The sequence below is a fragment of the Lemur catta genome, chromosome 13, assembly GCF_020740605.2.
Source record: "Lemur catta isolate mLemCat1 chromosome 13, mLemCat1.pri, whole genome shotgun sequence".
Taxonomy (NCBI): domain Eukaryota; kingdom Metazoa; phylum Chordata; class Mammalia; order Primates; family Lemuridae; genus Lemur; species Lemur catta.
The window spans coordinates 53,148,285-53,165,967 of NC_059140.1; the positions used below are offsets into that span (position 1 = coordinate 53,148,285).

Sequence of the window (17,683 nt, forward strand, 5' to 3'; positions counted from 1 at the left end):
GCAAACTAAAAAGGAAACTTCCTCACCCTGATAAAGAACATCTGTGGAAAATTTAGGGCTCTACTTTTACTTAGTGACAAAAGAGTAAATGCTTTGTCTTTTATGATTGAAATCCAGGCAAGGGTATCCATTTGCATTACTTCTTTTTAGCATCATAATGTATGTTCTAACCTGTATAATAAGAAAAAATAAATAAAAGACCAATACATTGAAATAGAAGTACTCTTTTTTTTTTTTAAACTAACCTGATTGTCTATATGAATTCCTATGGAATCTATGATAGAGGCAACCAGTGAATTAGCGAGATCATAGAATAGTCAGTGTATCAAAACCAGTTTTTTTTTTGTTTTTTTACAGGCAGCAAAATATTGGAAAATGTACTTAAAATAGTACTATTTACAACAGCATCACAAAGTGAAAAATACATAGGGCTGCATTTCACTAAACATATGCAGGTCTTCTACACTGAAAACTATAAGATATTGCTGAGAGAAGTTAAAGAAGTTGTAAAGAAATGGTGACACATACCATGCTTATAGATTAGAAGACTCAATATTGTTAAGATTTCATTTTTCTCTCAAATGATCTATAGATTCCACACATTCCCAATCAAAATATCAGCAGGTTTTATTACAGAAATTGACAAGTAGTTACTAAAATTCATACAGCATGCAAAGAACATAGGACACACAAAACCATTTTGAAAAAGAACAAAAGGACTTAGACTACTGATTTTATATTAAGACAAAGATTTTGGCTTAAGGATATACAAATAAACTTCTGGAAAGTTAGAAATAAACCCACAAAGATGCCGTCATTTGACTTTCAACAAAGCCTTCAAGGTCTTTGAATGAGGAAAGAAATTTCTTTGTATCAAATGGTGTTTCAAAACTTGGATGTCTTGTGATCTAAAATGAATCTTAACTCCTGCATCACAGCATCCTGAGTAATTAAAGGAATGGAGTATAGACCTAAGCATGAAAAGATAAAATATAACTCTTCCAGAATAAAATATACATTGGTAAAGGAAATGTAAGATGGTATAAACCACTTTGTAAAAACAGTCTGACAATTTCTTAAGTATGTATTTACACTGTATCATTTAGATATTTACTAGAAATGAAAATACATAAGAATATTTATAATAGCCTGTATTAGTTTCCCAGGGCTGCTGTGACAAATGTCCACAACCTTGGTGACTTAGAACAACAGAGATTTATTCTCTCACATTTCTGGGGGCCAAAAGTCATAAATCAAGGTGTTGGCGGGGTTAGTTTCTTCCAGAGGCTTTGAGGAAGAATCTGGTCCATGTCTCTCTCTTAGCTTCTCATAGCTGCTAACAGTCCTTGGTATTTTCTGGGTGTTCGATGCATCACTCTAATCTCTGCCTCCACCTTCACGTCCCTCCCTTTCTCTCCCCAATTCTTTCTCCCTCTCCCCTTTCATTTATTAAGACCTGCAGGCATTGGATTTAGGGCCCACCTTAAATCCAGGATGATCTCACCTTGAGATTCTTAACTTCATCTAGAAAAACTTTGTTTCCAAATATGATCACATCCCAGGTATTAGAAGTTAAGGCTTAAGCATATCTTTTTGTGGGTCCCACTAAGTGGGTTCAACTCAACTCACTACCTAGCTCTACTACTGGCAAAAAACAAAGTGTATCAGCAGGAAATTGGATAAACAAATTTTGTTATGTTCTTATAATGAAATACTGCTCACTAATAAAAAGAAATGAAATACGGAATCACACTACATGTGTATGAATCTCAAAGTTATTTTTTTGAAAGAGGCAGGCATATAAACTGTTTTCCTAAATGTTTTATTAATATAAATTTCAAGAACATGCAAAACTAAGCAATAGTGATAGAAATTAAAACATTGGTTTTCTATGGTAGGATGGGGATTTTCTAGAAGCAGGCATGAATGAATTTGAAACACTAATATGGTTCTGGGTTTTATGCCAGTTTTTAATTCAACAGATATGAAACTTATGTGTTAAAATTGTTTGCTAAGACTGCCAAATTAAAAAAAAAAGGAAGTCTCTTTGCTGTCTAGTTTTACCATTCATAGCTTTACAGCTTGCAAATTTTGAGCATCTACAGAACTCATTTGGACCTCCTTTGAAATTGTTAGTGGTCCAGAATTGATAAGAATTTATAAACAAAGGTAATGCAATATCTGATGTCTATAACTATTTCTTTACTGGGTAGAGGAATACACATTTTATTTAAAATATTTTTTGTACAAGTCTTGGCTTTACCTTGCTCCTATAAAACATGTAAAAATTGTATCATATGTACTTTGCTGTCGTATAGATTACTTAAATAATTTTAGTATTGCAGCTTTAATATGATAATAGCACGTTTATTTTAAAAAACATTTTTGATATTATTAGTAATACTCAGACATAAGGCACTTTAAGTTAGTTTTTTGAAGCCTTTCTCCAAGTGAAATGAACTTTTTTTCTGAGAATTCTGGAGATCATGAACATATTGGCCTGCTAACAGTGAAAGATATTTTTCATATCATTAGAGAAATCAGGTTCAAAAGTTTTTTAAGTGTCTTAATTCGGTGATCTAAGTGTTAACACATTAACTGCCATGTAGGTTGTTTTTAACTCACACTACTTTTGAGCCCCAGCCTTGTGAAGGAAAACCTGGGCAAAACACTGCAGTTGGTTTGCAAAAATCTTCCTTGTTGATGTTCTTATTGTTACAATTAATATTGACAATTTAATTCTAAAAACATGGATTAAGTGAATAGAAGTCAATAAAGTTCATTTTTCTATTTACGTTTACCTTTAAAGTACACTTAAGCCTGACCAGGCAAGAAAAACACTTTACTCTTATGAACTATTTTTCAAGTTTTGAAAAACTTTTTACATTACTAATTTTCAAGCTTTTATATTACTTTTTTATTGAAAAAACACAGAAAACAATAAAAATAACAGATTTTTCATTAAATTAGAAAGGATCGTTTTGTTTTTGAAGTTTTTATTCTATTTTTGTAATAAAATACTGTGGCCCCATGGAAAAAAATTTTTTTTCTAGTGTGGCAGTCCATGTGTTAAATCACACTACTTTCTCAAAGTACTTTCTCTTGTCTTTCACAAAGATGCATTTGTATTTTCACATTCTTCTTGCTTATCATAGAACTGAAGAATTAGCTAATAGGGAAGTATGAGTGGAGAGTGCAGTGTGGAGGAATAACAAAAGTAGATCTGGAAAAGTATTAAAAATTCAGCACAATAGGAAGTAGTTGGTTATAGTAAGGAGAGAAGAAAGAAATAGTTTAGAAAGTACAGGTAGCAGGCAGAGCTCATAGCAGGGTTATTCTCCATAGTATGTTACCTAATAACTACTGTGGGGAAATTAAAATTAATTCTTACTTGTAAGAAAACAGTAGAAAAAGTTTGAGTTCCAGATAGTTTTTAAATTGTGGTTATTAATTTCGCCATTGTGATGCTCCAAGTGGTAAGGACATTTGGTTAGCAGCAAGTTAGCTGTAGGCCCAGGTTCTACTAGCCATGTGACTTAAAGGAGTCCTTTAATCTTCCTGAGATGCTGTTCCTTTATTCCTTATAATTAGGTATTTACAAAGTATGTGAATTAAAGAAGCTTTTGGAGTGTAAAGTCAATTAACACTGAATCCAGTAACTTCTCAATCAGTTGGTTATTGTGCTGTTAGAAAGTAAGTTAAATGAATGTTTAGTTTTATAATGGTTTTAGGGAAGAATAAGAATGATATGGAACATTTACTAAAATTTCTTTTGAGGTGACCCTACATAAATCTGTATAGTAGAACAGGGGAATAAACTCAAGTTTGAATAAGTTCACCTCTGACAACCTCCTATTTATGAAAGAAACTGTGCAAGGAGAACTAGATATGGTGTTAAACAAAGTTGTCATAAGAAAAAGTCATAGTGATTCTATTTTTTCCCCCATAAATTAGTTGATAAAATTAAAATTACCAGTAGGCATAGTGGCTCACGTCTGTAATTCCAGCACTTTGGGAGGCCAAGGTGGAAGGATCACTTGAGCCCAGGAATTTGTGGTTACAGTAAGCAATGATCATGCCACTCTACTCCAGCCTGGGCAACAGAGTAAGACCCTGTCTCTTAAAAAAATTATCCTTGAAAAACATGATTTTCTGTTGCCATTCAGAGTATTTTTTGAGCACCACAGCTCTTCATTTCTACATTCAGCATAGTCTTTGGCAGACAAGTGAGAATTCTAGTATCCTTATCAGGATGTATTTTAATAAATACATTTATTTAATAATGGTCAGAATACTAATTAATCTAAATTTGGAAGAAAGAACAATATGTAAAGGACATCTATTAAAAAAAGTTACATTCAAAGCTCTGTTTTAGGTTACCTTTCCTAACTTTGCTTTGTCAGGGTTTTTCATGAACTTGTAGCACTTTGTTCTGCATTACATCATAGACTTACTCTATCTTTTCAAGGTACCTGTCCCTAGTGCCAGATAGACTCATTATTCATACAAATCTAGGTTATATTTTTCTAGGAAAATTAATTACTTTATGCTGGCTACATATGGTTAGCTTGTCAGCAAGAAAGCTTTAACATATTTTGGGGTGGTAAAATGTAGGCATTTAAGCAGGCTTTTTTTTCTCTCTCTTTGTGCATGAAAGTAGTACATTAATATATGTTAGAATTAATGTATTTTGTGATATTAATGTTTTGCATGGAGTACTGGAGAATTTCTTCTCATGTTTATTGCAAAGTGCCTAATACCTGACTTCATAATCATGAATAAGGCACCTACTGAAAACAGATGTTGTGAGCCCGTTATACACCTTTTGAATGGCCATAGCTATATATATATACTACAAAATGTGAGCGCTCTTTTGTTCGTGTCACTATTCTAAGGGATATATTAAGTGTAATAGAGCATTATGATTACCAGTGTAATATGGATGTTTGCCATTTACAATGTTTAAGAATAAAGAAGTCCAGGGAAGTGAATACATTTGGGAGCATACAATAAATACATTTTAAGACAAATCAAATGTCTTTATGAGAAGTAATCTTTGCTTAACCCTACTTTGTGTGCTAGAGATACAGTGTTTAAAAAGAATGATTCATGCTCAGAAAGACGTGATATTCTAAAAGGCCTCCCTTTGTCTTTCTACAATTTTATGTTGCTTAAACTTACTCTATAAAACCTTTAGTAATCTTCCTCTCCCCTCCCCTCCCCTCCCCTCCCTCCCCTTCCTCTCCCCTCCTCTCCTCTCCTCTCCTCTCCCCTCCTCTCCTCTCCCCTCTCCTCCCCTTCCTTCCTCCTCCTCTCTGCTCTCCTTTCCTCTAGACAGGGTCTTGCTCTGTTGCCCAGGCTAGAGTGCAGTGCTGTGATCATAGCTCACTGCAGCCTGGATCCTCCCCCCGCTCAACCTCCTGAGCAGCTGGGACTACAGGCGCAAGTCACCATGCCCAGTTAATTTTTTTTATTTTTTGTAGAGACAGGGTCTCACTGTTGCCCAGGCTGGTCTCAAATTCCTGGCCTCAAGTGTTCCTCTCACCTCAGCCTCCCAAAGTGCTGGCATTATAGGCATGAGCCACCACACCTGGTTTTTTCTTTTCTTTTTCAAAATGTCTTAATGAGTACAGTCTTTACTTTCTTGTAGGAGAAAAGAAATTATTTTTCCTAGATGAGGAAATTTAAAGATATTCCTTAAAGTACTTTGTAGAACAGACTTCTTATTTAACTACATTAGTTGAGCTCTTAGAATCTTGATTACACATAAACATTTAACATGTTAAGTGGCTAGGGAAAATGTTAGGTTTAAATTAGCTATTTATATTATTTGATGATGAAACTTTTCAGTCACTGTAAGGATTTTGTCCATCTGAAAATATTCTCTCAGAGGAGTGTACCAAGAGCTAATTCTTTATTGCTTAGTTTTTGTTAGATAAGTAAGATGAGTTATATTAAGTCATTAAGACAATGTCTGTAAATATCATGTTGAAGTCTAATAAGCCTTTGTATAGCATATTTTAAATAACAATCATTATTATGAGCAGATAGATTTCTGGGTCCTAAACAATTATGATTTTCACTGTATTTGGCATCCTACAAGCTTTATATAGTGGTGTTTTTTAGTCTTTCCTTTAGGGTCTGTAGCTAAGAGAACTAGTCCCTCTTTTAACCCTTTCGTGTTCTGTCACTATATTTTTTTCTGACCTTGCCTCAAATTGCTTTTGATATTTACAACAGTTGTTGAACTGCAACAATTTTATTATTACTGCCCCTTCAGTTTGTTTTAAGTCTCAAATCCCTAAGGCAAGGAATTCATATCTAGCTTAAATGCAGTTATGCCTACAGGTGAGTAGTTATTCCCCTCACATGTGTTGACTATAACACAGGGAGTAAGCATAAAGGCAAGAACTTACCACTTTGTTCTTTTCGACACCTCTAACCCCCCACATGCCCAGGAGACAAACCCAGAGTCCCAAATAGGGTTAACTTGGCATATGATAGATTTGTGGCTTTGTGCTGCTTCTGTCGTCTGCTACTCCCATGTTTCCTACCTCTGATTCTGCTAATTTAGTGTGTGTCAGGAGTCATTCTACTTTCCTGTGTTTCTGAAGAAAGTCAATTTAGTACAAATTGGGACCTATTTACTCCCCCTCTGTCTAGCACATACTGTTAGTCAGCAGGGCTTCTGAGGCCAGCAATTGCTATTTGAGGAAAACAAACCCTCTTTAGACCTTTCTGAATATATTTTAAACATGACCCAGTATATTGCAGTATGGAACAAAAATTATTCAAAGTAATGATATGAATGCTTTGTAATTTGTTACTTGTGTATCCTGTTACCTTTCTAAAATTTGGTCTTTAAAAATTGTTTACTTTATTACTTAATTAAATTTTATCATTTAATTAAAGCTTTCTTTTCATTGAGCATCTGAATTGTTAATTTTGGTTTTAAGGGACGACTCTGGATTCCTTACAAAAATAAGCAGGGCTTTTCTGTCTTCCTGCTATCAGTTTTAGGAGACATATTGCTTCCTTGGTACTGTCATACCAATAAATCATCCCAGATTACTTGCAGTCGTACAGTACTAAAGTATACCATGCATTTTAGAGGAAATCTGCTGTTTTCTTTTCAATCAGATGAGCAATGTGAAGAGACTACGGCCACGGCTCAGTGCTATTCTCTTTAAGCTTCAGTTTGAAGAGCAGGTGAACAACATCAAACCTGACATCATGGCTGTCAGTACTGCCTGCGAAGAGATAAAGAAGAGCAAAAGCTTTAGCAAGTTGCTGGAACTTGTATTGCTAATGGGAAACTACATGAATGCTGGCTCCCGGAATGCTCAAACCTTCGGATTTAACCTTAGCTCTCTCTGTAAAGTGAGTTTGTTTTTTAAAAACACATATTTGCCTGAACCTTACTCTTAAATGTCAGCCCTGATTACATTATTTAAATATTTTTATTTTGATGTGCTCATTATCAGGAACTTGAACTGAACCAAGAACTCAAACCCAGAGTGAACTGAGCTAATTTACTCAACCTCTGAACTAAATCCAAATATTAATTTTCTCTGATCTGCAAATCCAACTGAAGGATTTTGTTTAATAACAAAATTATATTGTAAACCTATGCTTTCTCAAATCAATGAAATGGAACATCAAAAAATTATTTAAACTTAATATTTATTCAGTTCAGATACCTGCATACAGTGGCATATATATTGAGTATTGCTTAAGGCATGCCATTAAAATTTTTACCTTTAACTATTTAAAGATTTCTCTGCATTGTTTTTGTAAGCAGATTTTGTACAAAAGGAAATGGTTATATTAGGAATAAACATACGTTGATGTCATTGATTTTTGAAATGTTTCTATATAAAGGTAATTTTAGAGGATATGAAAAAGAGGTAAGTTAAGAAATTTTCTTCTCCTTGGTCTTCCACAGGTTGATTTTCCTTACAGAAAATATGTTCAATCTTTTATATAACAAAGCTCTTTCCTGAGGAGTGGGCCACGGTAATAGTGCTATTGATCTGCTTACAACACATTCTTCTCAGTTGCACATCACAAGAAAAGCTTTGTCTTGTTCTTGACCTCGTAACAGCCACGCTCTCTGATTAAGGAATTTGATTATTGCTATTGCCAGTTAGGGAAGGAAGGTGAGAAACAAGTTCAGCTTTAGCTATGAGTTTACTGAATAGTTATCCTCTGGGGGCTTTCATGAATTTTCTTATACATTTTCCCTCACCTAAGCCTCTTAGTGGTATCGTGTCAGTGTTTCCACTGTCTCATCTCCATCCTTCTGTTTTCCTCTCTTGTTTTCTCAGGCTGCTCTATTTGGTTAAGACCCCTAGCATAGCTGATTCAATTCCTAAAACATATCTTGAGGACTTTGCACATCTGTTGCATGCTTACTCAGGGTGCAATCCTGTGCCAGATGCTTTGCTAGATAATCTTTTTAATGTGTGTGATTAATATTTACCTGGCATACATGGGACTCATTTTCCACATGTGAACCATTAATTATGATTAAGTGCTTTAATAAAACCATGTACACAAAGTCAGGCAACAGAGTTAAGACAGAGAGGCTAGGTCAGCTACAAGAGGGTAGTCAAGTATTCAGAGAGGAACAAGAATTTGAGGTGGATCTTGAAGGATGAGTAGATGTTCTGTGAGAGGAGGCGGCATTCTAAGTGAGAGTCTGCAGTTTGCATAAGGGGTTATAGCATGGCATTTGTGCGTACACTTGAGTGGTCCAATCTCTTTGAAGACTAGATGGGAAAGAAGTGGGGCTAATGGGACTGAGGTGGTGAGTTGGTCTAGGTCATGAAGAACTTTGATTATCTTGCCTAATGGTGGAGATTTTATGGAGACATGTTAGTTCTGTAAGGCAAGTCATGTGATCAGATGTTTTGTAGGAAGATATTTCTATCAATAGTATGGAAGAAGGTTAAGCTGCACTATCAAGTACTATTGACATTAAACATATGTGGCTATTTAAATTCAAGTTAGTTAAAATTTATATAAAATTAAAAATGTAGTTCCTCAGTCACACTTGGCCACATTTCAAGTGCTCAGTGTCCATGCCTGTTGACAGCATAGATATGGCACATTTCCATCGTTGCAGAAAGTCCCACTGCACAGTGCTGGGTTAGGGGGTTATAGTAGGGTGCTGTTCGGTGATTGGCTGACACTTAGTGTGTGACCTAGGAGAGTGACAGAGGAAATCGAATGAAGAAGGTAGATAGGAAAGGTAGTGTGGGAAGTGGAGGAGAGAGAGATCAAAGATAACTCCCAGGTGTCTAGCTTAGCCAGCTGAGGGAGATTTTGCTACTGACATGTCTGAAGTAGCTACTCAAAAGGGAATGAGATCACTGTGGTTTTTGTAGTTGTTGTTATTTCTCTCCTCTTGTTTACTTCAGTATCTTAAAGGGCATGTAATTGAAGCTGCTTTATTCATTTATTTAGCAAATATTTGAGTGTGCGCTGGGTAGCTATCACGGTGATGGTTTGAGACGATGGGAGTTCCGAGCTAAGATAATGGTAAAGGGGTTTGAGATAGAATGGTAGAGGGGATGGAGGAAAGTGTACAAATTTGAAAACATCTAGGGAATTTTTCAGGGCCTGATGGTTATGAACTTGGAGGCTGAAGAAGAAGGAGAGAAGCAAGACTGCCAGGTTCAGGCTTTCCCTGAGAAGGGAGGCAAAGTAAAAAAAAAAAAAAAACAGGATGAGGAGCGAGGTAGGGGAGAAGTTAAGTCCACATCTACAAATCTACTGGGCTTTGTTTCCTAGCACGAAAGTATCTTTGTTCCTTTTTAAGTTTTGCATCTCAGAAGTATGGTTGACTCACAAAAAGTTGGCTGCATGCCTTCCCCTAAGGAGAGCTGTTGACAGGAGACTAGTTCAGATTAATAAAGTGGAGTAGCCTAATACAGCACTTGTTACATAGCAAATAGTAAATAAATAGCTGTTAAATGAATGAAACTTGTTGCAATAAGACACAATGTAGTGTCTTATGTTTATTTTGTAGTTGAAAATAAATAGACATTCTTTCATTGAGATACAGTCACTGATGTATAGTAATTTTAAAATCTTTTGTGAATGCAATGCAGGCTGTTATTCTTTTACTGCAGTTAGTCTTCAAACCAGTTAATCTGTCTCCAGATAAAGAGTTGACTACATTTTTATGCAATGAGACTGGGTATTTTGATCATTCCTCATAGGAGCCTTCTGTTGTGCAAGAAACAAAATAAATACTACAACTTCATATTTTTTATTAGCCTACATGTCAAGTTGAAAGCATATATTGAACAAGATGATATCTCATCATGTTTGTTATCAGAAGTAGCAGCTTGATCTTTGACAATTGTGATTGAATTTTCACACTGAGTATAAAGCATTTGGTTTGATGATAAACCTCTCCACAAGGAATTCCATATTTATTTGACAGTAGAAAGACAGGAAATATTTTAATCTGTTAAAACATGCTGGGTAATTATATAACACTTAACATTCTATATCCCAAATCCTTACTTTTAAATGGCCTTTATAAATTTAGCTCAAGTATGAAGAATGCATGAAAATTTATATTAAATTATTAACTTTGCATTGTTTTGAAATAAGTACATGACTCTTTAGTTCTAACCACATTTTAGTTTAATTTTAGGAGCTATATTATATCTTTGGATACATTTGTAATCGGGATGGCTAATTATAATGTCTCTGAGTTCAGAGAGAAAAGGTTTATTTACTTTTTTATATCCCAAAGATTTGATGCGACATATGACAAATATATATATAAAAGTAAAACATGACATGTCATATAAACATAAACGAGAATTTAAAATTAAAGTTAATGTATAGATGTGGGACTTTCTGGTGGCCAAATTGATATGCAAACATTTTCATGAAACTTCATAAGCCAAAAACAGTGTTTTCTCTGATTAGCTAAGGCTAGACTTCATAAGATATTTCACCTGTGTATCTTTATAAAAGAAAAACGTGGTGAACAGTATTCTTATAAATAACAAATGAAAGAATTAGTTTCACGAGGATCTTTCTTTTAAAACCATGCCTCTCTCCCCTTCTCTTTGCCTCCACTCTCCCCAAAATTGTATATAGTCTCTTAAGGACCTGGTATCTTAACCCTCGTGAAAAGATACAAATGTACTTTCCAGTCACAGTAGTGATACTCCCAATTTAGGTAAAATGGTAGAAGTACCTTGCTTTCTGATGGCTTGACTTTTTGAAAGTATAAACTTTAGACTATACAGAAAAATGGAGGACTGCTTGTAATTCACAAATTCTCCAAAGATATTACTGGATTTTAGATAAAACTTGGTTAATAGGCATTTTGAGATTATATTCTTGGGGGAGAGGGGGATTGATATTGATTAAATGTAAATCTGTATCCTTAGAAATCTAATCAGCAGATGGTAGATGCTTTTCTGACCAAAATACCTACCTGGAAAAATTTGTATCTGATTACTGTTGAAGGTGTTTCTTCAAGAGAACCTGTTGGTAGAAACAGGATCCTTTTTTTTTTCCAAGTAGATCAGCATTCTAGGTAAAGAATAAATTGGCCCAACTGTCAAGGTTCAACATGAAATTAAAATATACTAATAATTTTGACTTGGAAATTTAAGAAGCCGATGTTACTAATCCACACAGTGTTTAATAATGTTTACTAATGTCTAATGAGATGTGTGATTTCTGAATAACAAATCATTCTGATCAATCCAACAGGATGATGTAGCTCTTTGTTCAAGGTAATTAGATAAACTGACTTCCTATATTGGGATAATAGATAGAAGTTTTGAAGGAATTTACTAAGTATGATAACTAATTTTTATCAGTATTTATGCTGTTATTCTTTGGGAAAATTGCAGAAACAAATAACTATTGATCCCACTTTAAATTTATTCATACTGTCTCTTTGTAGGAAGCTTTCTGTTCTCTAACTGAGAACTGCTTTATCTGTCTCCTACCCTACTTAAATATCCCAGAATGCAAAATTCCTGATTGGTAGTCTGGAACAAAAAACAAACATAAAAATGAAAACTAACCACCAAAACAAAAACAAAAAAGAAACAACTTTACTTCTCCATTTAAGGATAAATGGTGAAAATGTTTCCAAAAACTGTTGCTTTTCTTTCATGCCAAGCCGAACACTGTTCTCAAAGTGAAGACTGCTAAGGAGTGTGAATTTCAGGCACATAGTGGAACTCAAATACACTGAAGGCCAGTGTCTTGAGTCATTTTGCAAGTCTCTACCTTGTGCAGGTGGAGTTTCAGTGACCATGAAAACATGAAAAACAATGTCTCTGCCTATCCCAGGAAGTTTTTATTTTGCATACCTGTCACAGTCACACATTGTGAATCATTTTTGTGAAATTTTGATTCTCATGAATCACTTTTTCCTTTACTCTGTGAAGTCATTTTTAAGAACGATCTCTGCCAAACAAATCCATTGTTCCATCTGCATTCAGTGTGTGTTTTAGAGGGATTTTTATTCTTTATCAGACTGGCAAAATCATACCAGTAAATTTTGGCACTCTTTTCAAGTAAACCAGTTATGGGCCAAAGACTTACAAATAACAAATGCTGTTCTCATTTTACATACAGCCAGTTAAATCACAGAAAAACTGTTTTCCAAAGCAATGTGAAACTATTTAGAATGTTTAACCCCCTTTGACTCATTTATTGCCACATTTTATCTATAAAATTTTCCAAGAAATATTAAATTGGCTTTAATAAGTAGTATTTTCGATAAATACTTTTCATATCACCTTTTTTAATCGCTATTAAGCATTATAAATTAGAATTATTATTTTAATAGAATTAAAAAGGATAGAGTGGCTTTGCTAAGGCTCAGCCAATGTGTTGCTTGTATGTTGTCATCTTACTGCTCTCGTAACAAGCATCACTACTCAACTCCCCTGTTTCCCAAAGACCCAGCCTCAGAATCTTCCTCAACATCATGTTTATAGACAGCTACCCCATCAGAGATAGCACCCAAGATGATTCTTACATGCCACACCTGGTTTTGTTTAGTCTCCTCTTTTTATACATTTTATAAATAAAAAATCAAAAACTAAAAATATAAGACACTCCATTTCTGATACTCTAAGGAGCTTATTGTTTACCTCTCCTTTATCAAGAGGCTGCATTGTTTGTATATTTTTGAGGTCAGAAATAAAACATGCAGCATTGTTATTCATGTAGTAATACTTAGCCAGTGTATTTGTGAACATATGTTCTTGAGGGACAGAAATGAATATGATGATGAAATGGCTCCATAGGTGGCTTTGAACTATGGTTCCAATGTTAGGAAGTTCATAACAAATCCAATATTTCCACAAAAAACTCAGAAAAATACCACTTGAGATATATCAGGTATGGGTTTTTGTTAAGTCCTTTAAATGTCAAGTTTAGAAGCTTCTGTATTCTATTTAAAAATGTATAGTTAATTTAAAATAATGAGTTTGATTCACTTATATTGGACGTCAAAATGAAAATACAACTTATCAAAATTTCTTAAATGCAACAAAAACAAGGCTTAGAGGGAAATTTATAGTATTGAATGCATATATTAGGAAAGAAGGAAGATCTAAAATAAATAATATAAGTTTCAACTTTAGGAAACTTAAAGAAGAAGGAAAACAAGAGCTAATGGAATTCAAAATAAGCAAGACAAAGAAATAATTATATATTTGAGCAGATATCAATGAAATTGCAAATAGTAAAAAAAATCAACAAAACCAAAATCTGATTCTTTACAAAGATCAATAACATTGATAAACCTCTAGCCAAGCTAACCAAGAAAAAAAGAAGATACAAATTAATCATATCAGAGATGGAAAAGGGGATATCATTACTGATCCCATGGACTTAAAAGGATGATAAAGGGATATTACTTACAATACAAAACCTACAGATCTGATAAGCTAGATGAAATGGACCCTGATAGAGGCAATCTACCAAAATTTATTCAAGAAGAAATGGATAATCTGAATCTACTAAAGTAAATTGAATCAATAATCAATAACCTTCCCAAACAGAACAAGACTCAGATGGTTTCACCAGTAATTTCTCCCAAACATGTAAGGAAGATCTTACATCTGATTCTCTAAATCTAAATCTCTAAATCTGTTTGAGTATAATAGTTAGAAGCAGAGGGAACACTTGATAAGTCATTCTATGAGTCCAGGCTGGTTCGGTCTTTGAAAATCTATATAATCCATCATGTCAATGGGCTAAAGAAGAAAAATTGTATGATCTTATCAATAGATGCAGAAAAGGCACATGACAAAATCCGCTACTCATTCATGATAAATATTCTCAAAAAACTAGAAATAGAATGGAACGTCCTCATACTGGTAAAGAGTATCCACAAAAGACCTGCAGCCGGCGCCATACTTAGGGGAAACAAGGCCAGGGTGTCTTTTGTCTCCTTTCACCACTCCTATTCAATATTTTATGCAAGTCCTGGCTGATACAGTAAGACAAGAAAAATAAATAAAAGGTGTACAGATTGAGAAGGAAAAAATAAAACTACTCACAGATGAAATGGTTGTCTATGTAGAAAATCCCCCTAAAATTGACCAAAAACAAACCTCCTGGAACTAATAAGTAATTATAACAAAGTTTTAGGACATGGGGTCACCTAATTAAAAAAAAAAAAAAACTTAGTTGGTTTTCCTTATACCGGCAAGAAACAATTGTAACTTGAAATTAAAAATATATATATATATTTTAGCAGCAAAAAATATGTAGGTATTGTAACAAAATACATACAAGATCTATATAAGGAAAATTACAACTATGATGAAAGAAATCAATGAAGATCTAAAACAAAAGAAAGAGATTTTATTTTCATGGAAATGATATTTCAATATTGTTAAGATGTCATTTCTTCCCAACTTGGTCTATAGTTTCAGCATAACCCCAATCAAAACTCTGGCAAGTTATTTTATAGATATTGACAAAATGACTTCAAAGTTTATGTAGAGAGGAAAAAGACACAGAATAGCCAACACAATACTGAAGAAGAACTAAGTCAGAGGGGCCTGACACTACCTGGCTTCAAGACTTAGTTTAGTATAAAGCTACAGTAATCAAAGCATTGTGGTATTGGCAGAAAAAAAAAAAAAAAGCCAATAGAACAGAATAGCCCAGAAATAGGCCCACATAAATATAGTCAACTGATCTTTGACAAAGGAACAAAGGTAATTCAATGGAGAAAGAATAGTCTTTTAAAGAAAAGATGCTGGAACATGTACATGCAAAAAAAAAAAAAAGACTTCATATTTTTCGCAGAAGCTAACTGAAAATATATCGTAGACCTAAATGTAAATCACAAGACTATACATTTTATAGAAGATAACATAAGAGAAAGCCTATGTGATCTTGGGTTTGGGGATGACTTTTTAGACATAAGATTAAAAGCATTGTGTATGAAAGAAAAAATTGGTAAGTTGGACTTCATTATACTTAAAAACTTCTAGTTTGATAAAATAAATAATATTTAGTAGCACAAAAAAGTGACTATAGTCCACAATAAGTTATGATATACTTTAAGATATCTAAAAGAATGGAATTAGAATGTTCCTATCACAAAGAAATGATAAATGCTTGAGGTGTTGGATATCCCAATTACCCTGATTTGATTATTACACATTGTATGCCTGTATCAAAACATCACATGTACTCTATAAATAAATACTACTATGTATGAATAATTAAAAATTTAAAAAATTAAAAATTAAAAACTTCTATAATCTGATAAACATGTAAGAGAATGAAAAGACAAGTTACAGACTGGAAGAATATCTTCGCAAAACACATATAAAGAACTTTTATCTAAATGATACAATAACTTTTAAAAATAAGAAAATAAACAACTCAGTTAAAAGATGATCAAAAAATGTGCACAGACACCCAGCAAAAATGACTTACAGATGGCTAATAAACATATGAAAAGATGTTGAATGGGCCAAAATATGTTATTCTGGCATATTGACTATTTAAGTTAAAGATACTTGAAAAACAGCAGATGCAAAAAGATCACTTTGATCCCTGTGTTATTTCTTAAGAGCACAAGATGAAATTCTCTTGTAAAAGATGACCTTCCTATACCAGAAAGATACAACATCCTTGTCTTCAATGATGAGAAGTCAAAACCACTGAGAGAATTCTGTACAGACCTTGTTAAAAATAACTCTTTTAAGCTTTCCCACCTAATTTAGTTGCTTCTTTAGAACTAACTATTCTTTGTGCCTTCCAGTATATAAGTAACTGACTCTAACTACTTCTTTGGGTCTTCATTTCTTTGATGGCTCCCAGGCCACGTAAAACTTGCACTATTTTCTCCTCTTATTCTGTCTTATGTCAGTTTAATTCTTGGACCCAGCTGAGATCCACAGAGGATGGAGGTGGAGTTTTTACATCCCTACAATACTCAACATCATATGTCATTAGAGAATGGCACACTAAAACAACAAAACAGTGCTGCATACATACTAGAATGACTAAAATCCAAAACACTGACACTACCAAATGCTAGTGAGGATGTGGTGCAGCCCTCATTCGTCGCTAGTGGGAATGCAGAATGCTACATCCACTTTGGAAGACTGGCGATTACAAAGCTACACACAGAACAAACCGTCCAGTAATCATGCTCCTGAGTATTTACTCAAATGACTTGAAAACTTATGTCCATGCAAAAACCTACATAAAAATGTTTATAGCAGTTTTATTTATAATTGCCAAAGCTTGGAGGTAACCAAATGCCCTTTAATAGGTGAATGAACAAACAGTGGTGTATCCATACAATGGCATATTATTGAATATTAAAAATGATCTCTTAAGTGAAGAAAAGACAGGGAGGAACCTTAAATTCATGTTGCTAAGTGAAAGAACCCAGACTGGAATGGCTAAATACTGTATGATTCCAACTATTTGATGTTCTGTAAAAGACAAAATTATAGAGACAGGAATAAGATCAGTGGTTGCCAGGGGTCTGGGGAGAGGGAAAAGGGAAAGGATGAATAGGTAAGTGGGACACAGAATTTTTTAGGGTGGTGAAACTATTCTGCATGACATTGTAGTTGGGATAAATAACATTATGAGTTTGTCAAAACACGTAGAACTATAGAACATAAAGAGTGAACCTTAATGTAAGCTATGGACACTAGTTAACCATGTGTCAATAGTGGTACATCATTTGTAACAAATGTACCACACTAATGTACAATGTTAATAATAGAGGAATTTTATATGTGGAGAGAAAGGTATATGGGAACTCTACTTATCATTTTTTTTCTATAAAGCTAAAACTGCTCTGACAAATAGTCTGTTAATTTTTAAAAATGTTAAGGGTTAAGAAAATTTTAAAATTAATGTATTTGATACAGTTGCATTAATGATCTAGGTATGCTCACTTTCTAAGCATTTACTCTAATTTTAATCATTCCTATGAAAAATTCTTACTAATAAGTCAATGCTCTAAAATAATACTTTAGTTATATAGCTTTTGTTGGACAATATTGGACTCCATTGGACTCTAGCAAGTTTTCTGAAACTACCCCAAACAAGACTATTTTTTATGGTTTTTGGCATACATTACAAAATTGTTTTTCTAGAGGATTTTACTGGTTTGCATGTACCTATAGTAGCATAT

At 33.8% G+C, this 17,683-nt stretch overlaps 1 protein-coding gene across 1 annotated transcript in view; it reads left to right on the forward strand.

Moving 5' to 3' along the window:
• Positions 1-17,683, forward strand: part of DIAPH3 (diaphanous related formin 3) — a 445,841-nt gene that overhangs the window by 236,154 nt on the left and 192,004 nt on the right. The window contains exon 21 of the mRNA XM_045566830.1: positions 7,141-7,380. Coding sequence (XP_045422786.1) covers positions 7,141-7,380 — 240 coding nt within the window. The remainder of the gene's footprint in view (positions 1-7,140; positions 7,381-17,683) is intronic.